At 42.6% G+C, this 18924-nt stretch overlaps 1 protein-coding gene across 1 annotated transcript in view; it reads left to right on the top strand.

The window, feature by feature from the left end:
- Positions 1–18924, top strand: part of CDH23 (cadherin related 23) — a 1673137-nt gene that overhangs the window by 778556 nt on the left and 875657 nt on the right. The window contains exons 12-13 of the mRNA XM_033942780.1: positions 2984–3133; positions 16407–16565. Coding sequence (XP_033798671.1) covers positions 2984–3133; positions 16407–16565 — 309 coding nt within the window. The remainder of the gene's footprint in view (positions 1–2983; positions 3134–16406; positions 16566–18924) is intronic.

Here is an 18924-nt window from a genome sequence, read left to right as displayed (position 1 = left end):
AGACTAATACAAAGTGCAGGAAATTATACAAACATTAATAATCAAAATAAGCACTTATATTCAATCAATAACAATACAGAAAAAATACCCTCCCCCCCTTCCAATACATTCAGTCAAGAAATAAACAAAAGAGATATCCCCCCCACCCTGTTCTGGATGTGCATGGAAATAAACAAAAATTAAAGACAAAAGACAATTATAATGAAGTAATAAAAGGCGTCAACAGGCCCCAAATCAGTTTAAATAAATTGCTATGCCCCAACCTATCAGCTTTCATTTTCTCATACCTATAGCTTGAGCATAAACTCACCCACCAAAAAGGAAAATTAAGGCGATCATAATTTTTCCAATTGCGAGTTACCATTTGCATGGCTATCCCTGTCATAATTAGGAAAAGCTGGCATTTATAGCGGTCCATGGTTTTGAAAGTGGATGCTGCTCAAGGGCGGCTAAAGAATTACTAGAGAAAAAAAATTCAAAATAAATTCTCTTCAGTGTATCTATTTGTACAGATAGTGCACCTGAAATCCATAGATAGGGGACTTATATTTATTAACAGCTGCTAAATATATAGGTCTTTTTGAATATTGACATCAGTGTTGGGCACAAACTTAAATGGATCCAGCAGTTGAAAAGCAAATATTTTCCTGTAAATTATGTATTTTTGGTAACTAATATCAAGGCTGGCAGGCTTCTTTATTAATTGGACTCTAAAAGAGCCTCTTGAAAATGGTAATTCTTTTTCCCGTCAGTAATTTTCTCCTCTCTAGTGCAATGTTTTATACAGTAAAATCCCAGTTAACCAGTACTCAACCAACCATCAAAAAAAAAAAAAAAATGTCTTCCTTGCTGATCCCTTCTCTCCCTTCAGCCCCCAAAGTAGCAGCGGCAACCCCCGACAACCTCCCTCCCTCCAGCCCCCAAAGCAGTAGTGGCAGCCCTGGACAACCTCCCTCCCTCTCTCCAACCCCCAAAACAGCAGTGGCAGCCCTCGACAACCTCCCTCCAGCCCCCAAAGCAGCAGTGGCAGCCGGTCAGCAGAGACAGTGCTGTAAACAGGCTGCTCGCAGCCAGCCCTGGCAGGGCCTTTTCTCTGCCGTGTCACTTTTGAAGAAGGAGAGAAAGGCCCTGCTGGGGTTGGCTGTGAGCAGCCTGTTTACAGCACTGTCATTGCTGACCGGCTGCTGCTTCGGAAGGAGGGGAAGATGAACCAAAGGGGAGGGAGGGAGGAAGGGACATGAACACTGGATCTGAATACTGGACTCATAAGTGTGTGTGGGGGGGGGGGGGAAGAAAGTGACCCAGAACAGAAAGGAGAGTGGGAATGGAGGAACAGATACTGGACATGTGGGGGATGGGGGATGATGAAGAGAGAGTGACTCAGACCAGAAAGGGGAATTGGGAAGGGAGACAAAACTATTTTTATACTAACTCTCAAGCAACCAGAAACTAGTTATCTGGCATCCAGTGGAGTAGTGAGGGTGAGAGACACCCGGGGTGGTGGCGCCCCTCCCTCGCTCCTTCCCCGCCCCCCTGCCGCATGGGCACACCCCTTCCCTTCGCTACTCCATACCTCTTAACTTCCCCGGCGCAAGCAGCATTACCAACTTACTGCCCGCATAAGCACTGGCTCTCCCTCTGGCGTCACTTCCTAGGCGCGGGACCCCTAAGTGACGTCAGAGTGAGAACTGACGCTGGTGCGAGCAACAGGTTGGAGTTGCTGCTCGTGTCGTCAGAGAGATAGAGGTACGATGGGGGGAAGTGAAGGCGTGCATGCAGCAGGGAGAGGAGTGGGAATGAGCGAGGGGCAGAGAGGAGGAGGGGTGCCAGCACCCCCACCAAGACAGTGCCTGGGGCGGACCGCCCCCTCCCCCCATACTACGCCACTGCCGGCATCTACCAATCCCCATGGGTGCTGGATAACTGAGAGTCTACTGTAATAGGAAGCCTAGGCTGGTTGGATATGTGGCATCAGCCACATTGCCGTGCACTAAGGGCTCCTTTTACTAAGGTGTGCTTGCATTTTTAGCATCTAGCGCACACGGCATTGTAGTGCACGCTATTCCGCACGTTAAAGCTCTAACACATATTAGTAAAAGGAGCCCTAACTGATTAGCAGATAAGCTCTTGCCACTTACATAATGGGTGGCAGGAGGGGGCTCATGTGATAATGGCCATGCACTAATGGAAAAATTTTTGTGTGGCCATTAATAGTGAAAATAGAAAAATAGGCCATTTTACCCATGCAGTAAAAATGACCTTAGCACATGGGAATGATTTTCATAGGAACACACCAGGGCCACTTTTTACTGCAGTTCTGTTAAAAGTGGAAGATATGGCTGCTGTTTGTGGCATGCCCTTGGTTCACAAACAAACTTCATCAAAGTATAGGATGGAATAATACAAAATGGAAAAATAAAATACAGGCTAGCATAGTTTTCCTTAGGTCTTGCTGTGAACATATTTTCGAATGAGTCCCTCAGGAGATATTTGCATGTCTTTAGGATAAAATTGAACTGGGAAACCTGAAAACCACAAGATATTTCAAGCAAAATTCATTGGTAAAAAGCTAGAATATTTGTGAAATTAACAGGTTTTGAAGTAGATTTCATAATGAGGCATGCAAGAAAGAATATTAATTTATGAGGGTAGAAGATAAAATAATTCACTTTTAAGTCATGAACAAAATAATCATAATAAAATGGGCTTGTTTTCCTTTAGAGTTCTGCATATTATTATGATATGGGCTGTTGTTTTTTTCAATCTTGTAAGCATTTGCAAAATGACCATAAATTACTTTCTTAGGGTCCCTTTTATAAAGCTGTAGATATGATTCCTGTGCAGCCAATGCGACGCAGGCCATTTAATTCCCAAGGGTTGTGTCGCATTTGCCATACTTGGGACTCACTGTAAAAGGGACTCTTAATTTCTCTCTTACCAAAGTTGATTAAAAAACTTATTTTATGCTTTCCTTGCTTTCCAGGGAGTCAACAGTGCGTTTGAAGTTTACCTAGTGGGAAACAACTCGAACCATTTCATCATCTCTCCAACATCAATTCAGGGCAAAGCAGATATTCGTGTGCGGGTTGCTGTGCCGCTGGACTATGAGACCATTCCACGCTATGAATTCTCTGTAAGAACTTGCACTGATCAGAACTGGGATAATTTGTTTTTGGTTTTTTTTTTTGAGTACTTTAAAATTTAGTAGATCTGAGTTTTGGAAGCATAAAAAATCATGTGGTATTTGAGTGTCCTTGGAAAAATAACATGCCTTTGTTGAGGGCAATGCCAGATTATGAGAGATACTAGACTGTAATGCGGGATGAGGTCAATAAGGCAAAGAATTGCAGTTTTTGGTTTTTGTTCTTCGTTTTGTCACCTTACTGCTGTTCAGTTGGATTTTCTGTTTGTTGAGGTCAATAAGGCAACATAAGAACAAATACTGAGATCCCATCTCCTGAAGCATCCCACCCCCCCAAAAAAAAAAATCAAACTGTTTTAAAAAGACACATGTCTCGATAATTAGCTAATGGAATTCATAAAGCAAAGGGGTATCATGATCCCACAGTTTCCGGAAGGTTATCAAACACTTAACCATATTCTGAACACTTTGCAGTTTCCACAGCACGTACTTAGGAAAGCCCATATAAAGAGCACTGAAATGGTCCAAGAAACCAAAGTTAAAAGTATTACAGCAACAACCATTGGCAGCGGAACACTTATGTTTGGGGAGGGGGTGGGTGGACAAGCTCCGCCCCTGACCCATAATAATAATAATAGTACTAATTGTAATACAATTTTTCTATTCATTTTTCATATGTACACACAATATTATTTTATTAACGACACATAATGGTTAACCACAAAATTAAACTACACAAAGCACACTGGCATGCTTCTCAACATTTATTCCTACCATAACACCTAGCCTTGGTCACAAATGCAGAACACAGGTAGCCCCTATGCAAATACAGGACCACAAACAAAAAGTACTAATATACATAAACGAAACCCTAAGATGCCAGACTCTACATGCAGTACAACACCTGAGAAATAGAAAAAAAATAATTTCTTCCTTAACAGTGCAGCAGATATAAATTCTCAAAACTGACACATTTCATAAAATTATATTCCCTACCTTTGTTGTCTGATAATTTTATTTTTCGACTCATCTTTTCCCAGTCTCTGGTTGCACTTCCTTCTGTTTGTGCTCTTAACTCTGTATCCAGGGCCTTCTTACCAAGTTTACAGTGACAACAATCAATCCTACAGCTGGGTTAACTCATGTGGAGTCCTGCAGGGTTCCCCCTATCCCCTACACTATTTAATATCTACTTAGCCTCATTGGGGAATCTACTGCAAAGCTTAAAAGTCAAATTTTACATCTATGCAGACGACATCACTTTAGTTTTTCCCCTAACAAACCTGTCTTCTGAGACAAAGATCCACCTGGCATCCATATTAAAGCAAATTGACCAATGGATGGCCAAATTTAAATTAAAACTCAACTCAGAAAAAACCAAATTCTTCCTAGCTAGCCCAAATGACAAACTCAAAGATTCTTCAATTTCCTTGAATGGTCAAGTCTTTCCTTTTGTCGATTCCCTAGATATTCTGGGAGTAACTCTGGACCATTATCTTATCCTTGAGACACACACGGAGCTAATGATTAGAAAAGGCTTTTCGACACTATGGAAACTAAGATCCATCAGAAAGTACTTCGATGCAATTTCATTCCGTTTACTGGTGCAAGCCTCCATACTAAGCATACTCGACTACTGCAGCATCATTTATTTGGGATCTTTCGAGGAGTGTGTGGTGCAGTGGTTGAAGCTACAGCCTCAACACCCTGGGGTTGTGGGTTCAAACCCCGCACTGCTCCTTGTGACCATGGGCAAGTCACTTAATCCTCCATAGCCCCAGGTAACGTTAGATAGATTGTGAGCCCACCGGGACAGATAGGGAAAATACTTGAGTACCTGATTGTAAAACCGCTTAGATAACCTTGATAGGCGGTATATAAATTCCTAATAAAACTTGAAACTTGAAAACCATTCAAAGACTCCGAATTATCCAAAACTAGACAGTACAACTGATTTTTGGCATTAAAAAATGGGACCATATAACCCCCTATTACCAAAAACTTCATTGGCTGCCCCTGGAGGCAAGAGTCTTGTTCAAATTTGCCTGTCTCTGTTTCTAATCCATGCTTGGCTCGGCCCCTACATACTTGGTCGCTCATTCCAACTTGGACTGTCCTAGCAGGCCTATACGCAGAGTCCATATGTTCACCCATCCAACAATAAAGGCCTTCCGATACAACAGATACCTAGACAGAACACTTGCTTTCCAAGCAGGCCAAATGAACAACTGGCTGGGTAACTTAATTACGCACTCCTCATCCTATCTAAGTTTTTAAGAAAACTAGTAAAAACAAACTTGTACAACCGATTTGTAACCTAAGTTCTCCTATTGCCCTATCGCTTTACTCCAACCAAATTTTACCACGATCTCTCAGTCCCTCTCTGTTCTCTGCCTACATGTATAGATGACTGTACTGTGCGCCTATTCTCGCTGATTGTTCGCTGACTGTTCCAGCCCTTCCTATCCCTGTATCCCGCTCACATGTACTCTATGCCTTTACATTGTACCTATCTACACTGATTGTCCAGCTCCTCTTATTGTAAACCGCCTCGAACTACTACGGCTTTGACGGTATATAAGAATAAAATTATTATTATCCATTTGCTGTTTTTCTCCTCTTCTTCACTTTCTGCCCTTTCTTTGGCATTAACTTTTAGCATTCAAATTTCTTCCATTTTTTCTGCTTTTCAAATTCTTTCTACTTTCCCATGTCTTCCCTTCCTTTCTATCCATGTGTACCATTTCCTTCCTTTTTCTTCTCCCCTATTCCCATCTATCCATAAGAAGCATTTCTTCTTTCTCTCTTCCCTGCCACACCCATTGCTGTGCACCATCTCCTCCCTCCCTCTCTCTCTCCTTCTCCATCCCAGTGTACCATCTCCTCCCTTCTCCAATGATCTGACATCTCTGTCCTCCCCTTACCCCTTCCTATGGTCTACCATTTTTCTCCTGTCCTTCCCATCGCCTGATATCTGTTTCCTCTCCCATGGTTTGGCATCGCCTTCCCTTCCTCTTTCCATGGTCTAACATTTCTCCTGCTCTTCCCTCCTTCCTACTGTCTGGTATCTCTATCCTTTCCTTCCCACAGCCTGGCATATCTCTCTCCTCTCCTTTCCTTCTGTTCCCTGGTCTGGCATCACTGTCTCCTTCCCTTTCCAGTGGTCTGACATCTCTGTCTCCCCCCTCCTTCAATTACCCTTCTCCAGAATCTGACATCTCTCCTTCCTCCCAGTGTAAAATTTCTCCCTCTGCCCTCTCCACCACTTTCAAAAGAGCCAATATTAGTAGGGTTATCATATGGCTCCAGAAAAAAGTAGGACAGATTGAGACATCTGGACATTACTTCTATTGAAATCAATGGAAGTAAAACCCGGATGTCTCAATCCGTCCTGCTTTTTCTGGAGCCATATGGTAACCCTAAATATTAGCCCTCTGCTCTTGGCAGTGGGAAGAGTTCACACAGTGTGTATGACAGCCTCCCCGTTGCCATGACATCAGAGGCAATAGCAGCTCCCTGTACCTTGAAACCTCTGAAAGATTCGGGGAACAGAGGAATCCCTCCACCCCTCAGATAGGACTCAGAATTGCCACAGAATTTCAGAAACATAGCTGCTCTGTTTTCTAATTTCCAATATCAAGCTGTTAAGTGGTGGATTCAACTTCCAGTTAAAATTAGGGCTATTCTCAATGATGGTGTGTTTTGTAAAATTCCTAAAGCTTTTTCTTTTTTTTTTCTTCAAAATATGTGTTAACTAAAAATTGACTTTTAATTGTACTAAATTTGTTTCTTTGAACTCAATTTGGGTCATTGAGGGGAATTGAATAACTGCTGCAGGAAATGGGGACTGCGCTCACAATCTGTTTACTATAAGGAGAGATTGTAGAGTTCCTTAATTTATATCTTATATAGAGACACATCTAAAACTGGGACATAAGAATAGCCATACTGGGTCAGACCAGTGGGTCATCTAGCCTAATATCCTTTTTCCAACAGTGACCAATCCAGATCCCATTGATGGTTTTTAAATATAACCTCTTATTGAAGGAAAATGGCAGTATGACTGGTTTAAGTGGCAGAGCAATTGATTTTTTTAATGTTGATATTTTTTTGTATTATTTTGTTTTATGTTTTACTATAATGTATGTTTTATTTATACCCTTCCTAGAATGTATAGATGGTGCAGGTTATACACTTTTTTAAAAAAATTCTTTATTCAGTTTAAAACTAACAATAAGTGCAACATAATTAGTAAAAACATTTTACACTTTAACAGCACTTAATATTCTATCAAATTATATTACATATCAATTATATATATCACCCCTCCATTATACACCCAACAATTACCCTCAACCATAAATAGATCAAAGTATCCCCCACACCCACCCTGGACATGTATATTCATAAACTTTATTGATTTTCAAACTTTGACAATGCAATACAATTAATTGAACCATAAATACTACATAAAACGCACTGTTAATTACACAAGTAATATATAAAACAATCATTTTCTCCCAACCTCCTCCCAATTATTAATTCAGTAAGACATATTATGTGATTACATTATTATAAATAAGTAATTTTAATCCTCAAAATACATTTCATTCCCCCACTTTTCAAATATATCTGTAAATACTGTGACCAGGTGATAGGCAAGGTGGGCACCAAGCCTAGGGTTCTCTGGCACGTGCAACTGACTGAGCGTATAATAGAGGCTGGTAGTGAGTTAGGGTAAAGCCCATTCAGGCTCTTAGGACTTCAAATATTCTAAATCAGGGGTCTCAAAGTCCCTCCTTGAGGGCCGCAATCCAGTCGGGTTTTCAGGATTTCCGCAATGAATATGCATGAGATCTATGTGCATGCACTGCTTTCAGTGCATATTCATTGGGGAAATCCTGAAAACCCGACTGGATTGCGGCCCTCGAGGAGGGACTTTGAGATCCCTGCTCTAAATGTAGCAAAAGGTTTTTAATAAAGGTAAAACCAAAATATCTGGTTCAGACAGTACTCTTTCCTCAAACATGGTAAAGTCTCTTTGCTTCAAACAACTCTCTGGTATCTCCTGCCTTCTTATTATCAATATGCAAAAGAGAGATTTTTTTAAAACCCAAAACATCTTTCTTTATGTGACCAGCCTTCAATTTAGGGCTCCTTTTACTAAGGTGCGCTAGTGGTTTTAGCGCACGCACGAGATTAGCGCGCACTAGCCGAAAAATTACCACCTGCTTAAGAGGAGGTGGTAGCGGCTAGCGCGCGGGGCATTTTAGTGCGCGCTGTTCCGCGCATTAAGGCCCTAACGCACCTTTGTAAAAGGAGCCCTTAGTTTCAGCTAGTCTTTCGAGAGACAGAGTAGCTACCTTAAACAATTCTGGTTTCTTTCCTCAAGACTGGCAGGCCACCTGTTCAGCTAGGTGACGGGACAAAAGTGCGCGAGACAAATGCGCGCCAACATTTGAGAGCGGATAATTGAGCGTAAGACTTCAGTTCGCCGCTCTAAAAGCTTATTTTAAAGGGCTCCTATGGGGGTGTGAGAGGGGCGGAGACAGAAGAGACCGCTGTAGTGATCCACATCGGGACGAATGATGTCAGCAGGAGAGACTACAAAAGAAGCACGCTACTAGAACAGTTCAAGATTCTGGGAAGGAAGCTGAGGATGAGGGCCCAGAAGATAATGTTCTCAGAGATCCTACCAGTACCGAGGGCAGATGTGAAAAGGCAGGAGGAGCTACAATCAATAAATGCGTGGATGAGAAGATGGTGCGAGGAAGAAGGATTCCACTTCGTGAGGAACTGGACGGCGTTTTGGGGCAAGAGCAAGCTCTACAGGAAAGATGGACTCCACCTGAGTGCAGCGGGAACTAAACTCCTAGCAAACAACGTCAAGAGAGGAATAGACCTGGCTTTAAACTAAGAAGAAGGGGAAAGCCGACAGTTGACCTAGGGTCGACGATTCGGAAGACGGTATCCTGTGAAGATACCGAGGGGAAAAATGACTGGGAAGAAACAATGGATAAATTGCAGGAGTCGACTAACCCAGAAGAGGTTACAATGTTTACAGCAAAAGAAAAGAAATTAAGGACCGAAGCACAGGGAAAGGAAAGGAGGACAACAAAATACCAAGATCTAAATTGCATATATGCTAATGCAAGGAGCCTAAGAAACAAAATGGGGGAACTAGAAGCAGTGGTCGATGCAGAAGAAATCGACATCATTGGAATCTCTGAAACATGGTGGAATGAGGAAAGCAAATGGGATACAGCACTGCCTGGATACAAGCTCTATCGCCAGGACAGGTCAGGACAAAAAGGAGGTGGAATAGCCCTGTACATAAAAGAAAGCATACAATCCACAAGAATGGACACAGCAGAGATGACCAACAAGCTGGAATCTCTATGGGTTAAAATACTGGGAAGGAAAGGGCCTGAAATAAAGATGGGCCTATATTATCGCCCACCCGGGCAAACCGGAGATATTGATGAAGAAATGGAAGCCGAGATGAAGCGAGAATGCAAAAGTGGCAACACGGTTATTATGGGAGACTTCAACTACCCCGGGATAGACTGGAGGCTTGGAAGCTCGAAATGCGCTAGGGAGACAAAATTCCTGGAAGCCACACAAGATTGCTTCATGGAGCAGCTTGTTAGAGAACCGACGAGAGGAAATGCCACTCTGGATCTAATCCTAAATGGGTTAAGAGGACCTGCAAAGGACGTTGAAGTAGTGGGGACGTTGGGAAACAGCGATCATAATATGATCAAGTTCAAGGTTGAGGTAGGAATACCAAAAGGCAAGAGATCCATAGCGACAACCTTTAACTTCAAGAAAGGAAACTACGAAGCAATGAGAAAATTGGTAAGGAAGAAACTTAGGAACACTTCCAAAACATGGCTAATGGTAAATCATGCCTGGTCCTTCTTCAGGGACATGGTGAACGAGGTGCAAAATCTGTATATCCCCAGATTCAGGAAAGGGTGCAAAAAGAATCAAACAAAAGACCCGGCGTGGATAACCAAAATAGTGAAGGAAGCGATAGGCAATAAGAAAAATTCATTCAAGAAATGGAAAAAGGACAAATCTGAGGGGAACTGGAAAGAGCACAAGAAGTATCAAAAAGAATGTCACCGTGAAGTTCGGAAAGCTAAAAGAGAGTATGAAGAAAGGCTAGCCAGGGAAGAAAGAAATTTCAAACCGTTCTTCAGATATGTTAAAGGGAAGCAGCCAACTAGAGAGGAAGTGGGACCGCTAGACGAAGGAGACAGGAAGGGAGTGGTGAAAGAGGAGAAGGTAGTGGCAGAAAGGCTTAACATGTTCTTCTCGTCTGTATTTACTAACGAAAACACATCCAACATGCCGGAACCTGAGCAATTCTTCAATGGAAGTCAAGCAGAAAAATTAACATTCATAGAAGTGAGCATTGAGGACGTTCGTAGGCAGATCGAAAAACTAAAAACTGACAAATCTCCGGGTCCGGATGGCATACATCCAAGGGTTCTAAAGGAATTAAAGGAGGAGATAGCGGAACTACTGCAGCAAATTTGCAACTTATCCCTGAAAACAGGCGAGATCCAGGAGGATTGGAAAATAGCCAACGTTACGCCCATCTTTAAAAAGGGATCAAGAGGTGATCCGGGAAACTACAGGCCAGTGAGCCTGACTTCAGTTCCTGGGAAAATGGCAGAAGCACTGATCAACATTTTGAAAAACACGAACTTCTGACAGCCAGCCAGCATGGTTTCTGCAAGGGAAGATCGTGCCAAAGAAACTTATTGCATTTCTTCGAAGGGATTAACAAACAGATGGACAAAGGAGACCCCATTGACATCATATATCTAGATTTCCAAAAAGCCTTTGACAAGGTGCCCCATGAACGTCTACTCCGGAAACTGAAGAACCATGGGGTGGAAGGTGACATACATAGATGGATCAGAAACTGGTTGGAGGGTAGAAAACAAAACAAAGGGTAGGACTGAAGGGTCACTACTCCGACTGGAGGAGGGTCACTAGTGGCGTCCCGCAGGGCTCGGTGCTCGGGCCGCTACTATTTAATATCTTCATAAATGATCTAGAAACAGGGACGAAGTGCGAGATAATAAAATTTGCGGATGACACTAAACTATTTAATGGAGCTCGGACTACAGAGGAATGCGAAGAATTGCAAAGGGACTTGAACAAACTAGAAGATTGGGCGATGAGATGGCAGATGAAGTTCAACGTTGAGAAATGTAAGGTATTACATGTGGGGAGCAGAAACTCGAGGTACAACTATACAATGGGAGGGATATTATTAAATAAAAGTACCCAGGAAAGGGACTTGGGGGTATTGGTGGACATGACATTGAAGCCGACGGCACAGTGTGCAGCGGCCGCTAAGAGAGCGAATAGAATGCTTGGTATAATCAAAAAGGGTATTACAGCCAGAACGAAAGAGGTTATCCTGCCATTGTATCGGGCAATGGTGCGCCCGCATTTGGAGTACTGCGTCCAATATTGGTCGCCGTACCTTAAGAAGGATATGGCATTAGTCGAGAGGGTTCAGAGGAGAGCGACGCGTCTGATAAAAGGTATGGAAAACCTGTCATATGCTGAGAGATTGGAGAAGCTGGGTCTATTTTCCCTGGAGAAGAGAAGACTTAGAGGGGATATGATAGAGACTTATAAGATCATGAAGGGCATAGAGAGAGTGGAGAGGGACAGATTCTTCAAACTCTCGAATAATAAAAGAACAAGAGGGCACTCGGAAAAGTTGATAGGAGACAGATTCAAAACAAATACTAGGAAGTTCTTTTTTACCCAACGTGTGGTGGACACCTGGAATGCGCTTCCAGAGGACGTGATTGGGCAGAGTACGGTACTGGGCTTCAAGAAAGGATTAGACAAATTCCTACTGGAAAAGAAGATAGAGGGGTATAGATAGAAGATTACTGCACAGGTCCTGGACCTGCTGGGCCACCGCGTGAGCGGACTGCTGGGCACGATGGACCTCGGGTCTGACCCAGCAGAGGCATTTCTTATGTTCTTATGTTCTTATGTGTGGGGGGAACCCCCCAACTTTACTTTTCACGCTGCTGTGTTGGGGGTATAACCCCCCACATTATACAGAAAACTTAACTTTTTACCTATTTTTTCCAACGGCATTGCCAACACTATTAAGTAAAGTGAGGGGGTTCCCCCCACACCCACTGTCGGAGCCCTTTAAAATAAGCTTTTAGAGCGGTGCGCTGAAGTCTTGAGCTCAATTGTCCACTCTCAAATGTCGGCATGCGTTTGTCTCGCGCGCTTCTGACTGTGAGCCGTTCAGTTAAGCTGCTGCCGTCACTTTATTCATACAGTTCACCACATTCCTTTTCCTCGGCATTAATGTCAAGCTTTGGAGCTGGCCTCAGCCAGCCCAATATACTTCTTCCATCAGTGGCAGGCAAATTCTCAGCAACATCTACCACCAGTATTTCTCTTATGCTCTGCTTTTTGTAAGCAAACCTGAAAGCACCCTTGAGCCTTTTATATATAAGCTCAAGGGTACGGGTTTCTACCTCCCAAATTCTCAGATGTAGTAAACACACCCCAAAAAACCCTTCAGGTTATAATTCCTACATCATTGACATAAGTGGCTCAAGACACTTATGCTTCCTTTAGCTGCACTCTTCAGCTGTTAAATAAAGTTTTAGCCTTCAGGCAGAACACAGCCAGCTCTATTGCAAGTCTCTATAAATACCACTTTAACCAAGTATTGGTAAAACACCGGTGCAACTTAAATCACCAGATAGGGCAATGCAGAAGTTGCCATTCCTTAAACAGATCACAGCTTTCACTCTGGTATCTGTGCTCATGTTTCCAAAATATTCCTTCTGGCACAACTTCTTAATTAATATTGTAGCCTTTTCTATTTTACATCAGCTTTCCATTGGGCTGCATTCTGTATAACTCTCTCTTTTTATTTCTTTTTTAAAAATCTTAATTAAATTTTCAAGACTAATAGAAAGTGCTTAAAATTATATATACCGTACATTAATAACCAGAGTCAGCACTTACAATCAATCCATAACAATACAAAATGATGGGCACATGCAAATTTAGCAAATCTTCGCTACTCTCCACCAACCTCATTTGCATGAGCATTTTTTGGGAGAATGACTCGCTTTTTTAAAATCACTACTATAACATAGTAACATAGTAGATGACGGCAGATAAAGACCTGAATGGTCCATCCAGTCTGCCCAACCTGATTCAATTAAAAATTTTTTTTTTTTTTTCTTCTTAACTATAACGGCTGCAACAGCGGCCTATTAGTTTTTAACATAAATTTTTGAGAATCCAGGCCTTAGAGGTAGATTCAGCATCAAATGTTAGGTGCTAAAAAGTTGAGCACTAAGCAAAGTAGTGTATAACGGCCAAGTTGTATACAGAAGCTGTTTCAGAAAACTGGTAAAAGTCAATTTGAGCACCAAACATTAGGTGCAAATATTTACGCCATGTCAAAGGCTAGTGTATAGGCTTGCACCTAAATATTGTCGACTGCAGGCGTAACTGACAGTATTCTATAAACTTAGCATGTAAGCACCTCACACACCCCTGACCCTTTCATGCCCCTCCCATGTTAACGCCCCCATGCAGTTCTCTAAATGGTGCCATGGTGTGATTGACTTGTGATTGGCAGTCACTGACAACCGCGCTGTTTAGAGAATCCAGCCTAAATGGAAAATTCTAGATAGTCTGCCTAAAGTTATGTACCTACATTGGCGCGTCTAGCAGATGCCGGCACCAAACTTGATTGGTTAATAGGCTTAATCAGGGCCAATCATTGGCACTTAACACCTCATAATTGCCATTAACTGGGCTTAACTGAAAATTAGGCGCCTAACTCGAAAAACATGTTTCTATAAAAAGTAAGCGCCTAGTCCAAAGTACCTACCAAAAAATGGGCATGGTTAGGGGCAGATCTCGGGCATGTTTTCATTTGGTGCCTAATTTAAATGCAGATATTTATGCCAAGAAAACCCTGAGGTGGCACTAAGCGTGATTCTATACAGTGCGCCTTACTTTTATAGAATCGCGTTTAGAGCCACATTAGTCAGCACAGATTTTTTTATACGATCTATATAGGATTGAGCCCTAAGTTTATAGGCATTCTATAAGCTCTTGAATGTGTCAATTAATGCCAGTTAAGGGACAGTATTGGCAGTTAAAGCTAATTAGGCCCATATCCTATAAGCGGCTTCTGCACCTGGGCAGCCAAAATCCATGCAAGACTTACACCCTTAATGGCGAGATCCTAAAAAGAACTGAAGCAGAACGAGACTTAGGGGTGATCGACAGTGAGAACATGAAGACTGCCAATCAAGTGGAGCAAGCTTCATCCAAGGCAAGGCAAATCATAAGTTGCATACGCAGGAGTTTCGTCAGCTGTAAGCCTGAAGTCATTATGCCATTGTATAGATCCATGGTGAGGCCCCACCTGGAATACTGTGTGCAAGTCTGGAGGCCGCATTACCGTAAGGATGTGCTGAGACTGGAGTCGGTCCAGAGAATGGCCACCCGGATGGTCTCGGGACTCAAGGATCTCCCGTACGAGGAACGGCTGGATAAGTTGCAGCTGTACTCACTCGAGGAACGCAGAGAGAGGGGTGACATGATCGAGACATTCAAGTATCTCACGGGCCGCATCGAGGTGGAAGAAGTTATCTTCTTTTTCAAGGGTCCCGCGGCAACAAGGGGGCATCCGTGGAAAATCAGGGGCGGGAAACTGCACGGGGACACCAGGAAATTCTTTTTCACTGAAAGGGTGGTTGATCGCTGGAATAGTCTTCCACTTCAGGTTATTGAGGCCAGCAGCGTGCCTGATTTTAAGGCCAAATGGGATAGACACGTGGGATCTATTCACAGAGAAAGGTAGGGGAGGGTCATTGGGGTGGGCAGACTAGATGGGCCGTGGCCCTTATCTGCCGTCTATTTCTATGTTTCTATGTTTCTTCTTAAGTTAGATGCCTAACTTAAGTGCAAAATACTGTTTAACAGTGGTTTTAAAATAAACATTTAAGTGCCTACTGTTGCCTAAAATAAACCCCAATGCTTGCATCGTGACTATAGAGGCGCTTTATGATGCCTAATGCCACTGTAGGCGTGGCTAATACCAGAAGAAGCATTAGGCATCGTAAAGTGCCTCCGTAGCCGTGATTCACATGAAAGGTAGCCGTGATTCTATAAACGGTGCCGTTGAGTGACTGATATGCAATCGGCGGCTGTTTTATAGATGGCCGCCAATCATGGTGCCGTTTATTTATTTATTTATTTGTTCATCCAATTTTGTTTACTTTCTCCCAAGGGAGCTCAGAACGATTTACATGAATTTATTCAGGTACATATAGGAGAAATAAAATCAGAAATGCATTTCCTTTTCTTCTGAACAAAATTCAAAGACATCCACGTTGCAGATTTCCAAAGTTAACATATTCCACCTAATAAATTCAAAATAAAACTTTTTTTTTTAACCTTTTTTAACCTTTATTTTTAATGCATGTTGGTCCTGGAGGTATAAGGAGTAGGTTGCAGGCAGAACACGGCGGGGCTGGGGCAGAATGGGGCGTGGCCATGCATCCAGGTTTGCCCTTTGTTAAATATGCTAACCCTAGTCTAATGGCAGTCCATGGTACAGCCTAGTTTATAAAACAGTAACATGCACTATGGCATCAGCATGTGCTATCTGCCTTTTTGCCTATAGGCAGGGCAGGATTAATTCGTCGAGGGCCCCTAGACACACAAGTACACTGGGCCCCCTGCCCCACCCCACCCCACCATGCGTCCAAGCGGAAACAGGAAGTTGCGTCAGAGGGAAGCTGTGGGCAAGCAGCACTGCTTGTACAATTACAGTTAACATTGCCTTTCTTATCTGCGTTGTTTGTTTGTCTTACTTTCCATGGATGGAGGGGGGGCCGCATTGCCGATCGATACTGGAGGGGCCCATTGCCATTTGGAAAAAATAATGTTGATTCCCTCCTTCATCGGGCCCTCCCTGACCATTTCGAGCCCTAGGCACGTGCCTACTTGGCCTATTGGTTAATCCTGCCCTGCCTATAGGAATAACATGGGCAGAGCAACAGCACATGCTAATGTTTAGTAAACAACTCTCAAAGCGTGCAGCAGAATTCACAGATTTTGTAAGTATCTGAGAAGGGCCTTGCTGTGAATGTTTATGCTGTGGCCCCCTGAAACTAGACTGAGAAAACTGAACTTTCTTGTTTCCTTCCTCTGCTCCCAATCACAGCTGTTTGCCAATGAGAGTGCTCAGGACCATGTGGGGTTTGCCCGGGTGAAGATTAACCTCCTGAATGAGAATGACAATCGTCCTATCTTCAGTCGGTCATTGTACAATGTCAGTCTGCTTGAGAATGTCACTATTGGGACCACTGTGCTGAGGGTCTTCGTAAGTACTGCCTCCCTTTCTCCTATCTAGAGCTACAGTATATTCTCATTCCATTCTTTCCTGCAGCTTTCTATAGTCAAGTTAGAATGCATTTTATGCTATTATTCCTCTTACTGAACAGAGCAAAAAAGTAATGTTTTAGGTGGAATGATGGAGTTGTAGGTACAGTGATGAGTGCATCAGGGAAGGAAAACATAAGCTGTCTTGAAACATGTTGAAACCACACATAAACATTTTGCAAGTTTCAAGGCAAGTCATTTTTGGAGTCCCTGATATGCGCATGGTAGCAAAAAGTGTGTTTAACCAACGGTACATTTCACATGAGGGCCCTCTCATTACTTGCAGTGAATAGTTTCAACAACTATGAGGCTAATGCAGAAAGCTACAGTAGGCAGAAGCTACTGTCTGCATAATACAGAAAGCGGTTGAGTGCAGGTGGTTAACTCGTGTGGCAAACATGACCATAGCATGAGCAGAATGTGAGAAATTTTTCACCAGGTCTGGTGTAGCATAGAAGGGTTGGTTGAGAAGAGTATGTGTCTAGTAGCACTCCCTATCTCCATAACTGTTCCCAATCTCCAAACATGTTCCCAATAGCTTTCTGGATCAGCCCATTGAGACGGCGTGGTGTCTAGCAGAACCCCAACCACTCCCATCTCCTTCCAATATAAAGAAATTCCTGGTGTTGTCTAGTTGCACCCCCACTTCTCAAACCCTCCCCTTTCCTTCCCCCTTCCCATCCCCTTTCCTTTCCCCTGACATTTAGAGAAAAAAATCCCTGGTATTCTAGTAGCCCCATCCCTCCTCTCACCCAGTCTAACACCCACCCCAACAGACACATATTAAAATATAAAATCCCTTGTGCTCTAGCAGCTTCTCCTTCCATCCACCCTACCCCAACTGTAAAACAAAATTTCACTTGTGTTTAATAGCACCCCTAAGCCCCTCAACCAGGCCGTACCTTTATGGAGACAGAAGCGTTGCTCACTCGTTTCTTCCTGCAGCACTGCCACCTTGAAAAATGGTGGTCCCTGACCCTGTGCAGTGCATCCTAGAATGCACCAAGTGGGGTCAGTCTGCCAACTAAGGGAATTTTAGTACCAAAGAAGGGAAAATTTCCTTGTTTGGCAGCCTGACTCTACTCATTGCATCCCAGAATGCATTGTTTTTGCCTCCTATAAAGTACGCCCTGTGGAGGAGTGCCAGTAGACACCAAGATGTTTGCTTGTTATTTTTTTACATTTGGGGTCAGAGGAGGGAAGGGGGTCACTAGACACCAAGGGTTTTTTATTGCATGTCAAGGGGCAGGAGTTCAGTTTGAGGAGAGAGGGGCTGAATTGGATGTGTTGTATTTTTTCTCAAAAAAGTCACCCTACCTATCAGTGAATGAGCTAATAACCACTATGTACTGACAGAAAGGGGATATTCGGAAAGAGCTACAGAATACTGCCGCAATTTTAACATGCCTGTGTAATTTTTATGCATCCTGTAGCAATTTTTTTGTGGAAAACTCAAGTTAGAAGCTATGGGTCAGCGACTCAAATGCTTGGCTTTCTGCATCAACCTCTCTGTATGTTGAACTACTCAATAAGTTACTGTGTCTGGTGAATGCACATAAGCAGTCAGAAATCCTTCTGTTCATTCACTGACTGGGCTTTGCCATATGGAGATCCTCTGTTTCTGGCACCTATATGCATATGTATTTATATCACATAAGAACGGTGAAAATAAAATAAATATCAATTTTGCCCATGCACATATATATTTATAAAAAATTGAAGTATCATCAAATGTGCTTCGTATGCATGTAAACAAACACTTGGTAGTCAATGTAGAGTACATGGGTAGTGCAAAAAAATGTTTACAAATCAGTCCAACAAAGCAATTCCAACTCAAAGGGACTCTAAAATGAAACTCACCTGGGATATGATGGAAATAACTCCTGTCATTTTCCCCAAAGCTGGCCATCAGGAAAAATCAGCTATGAGGCGTTGAGCTGAAAAACTCTGTGGCAATCTAACAATGTTGGAAAAGTTGTCAATGGATTAGGTGTGCTTAGTCCATAGATTTCCAATTTTACTTGAGTCAATTAATTTTTTGAAGTGTGAGGTAAACTAAAACAAAGCTCATAAACAAAAACCAAGCACTAACTTCTAAATAAATCAATTATTTTGTTAGTGACATGTCCTTATACACTTTGTGCAATTATTTTGACATATGGAGATCCTCTGTTTCACGCTGTATAGAGACATTCATCAGAATTGCTCCAAGCCACCGATATCTTTCTTTCTTTCTTTCTTTTTTTGGGGGGAGGGGTTATGTTTAAATTTTAAAATTTTAGACTACTTAAATGCAAAAA

This window comes from Geotrypetes seraphini, chromosome 4, assembly GCF_902459505.1.
Source record: "Geotrypetes seraphini chromosome 4, aGeoSer1.1, whole genome shotgun sequence".
In the NCBI taxonomy this organism is placed as follows: Eukaryota; Metazoa; Chordata; class Amphibia; order Gymnophiona; family Dermophiidae; genus Geotrypetes; species Geotrypetes seraphini.
Note: the sequence above shows the minus strand (reverse complement) of the source record. Positions and strands in the feature narration are given on the sequence as shown.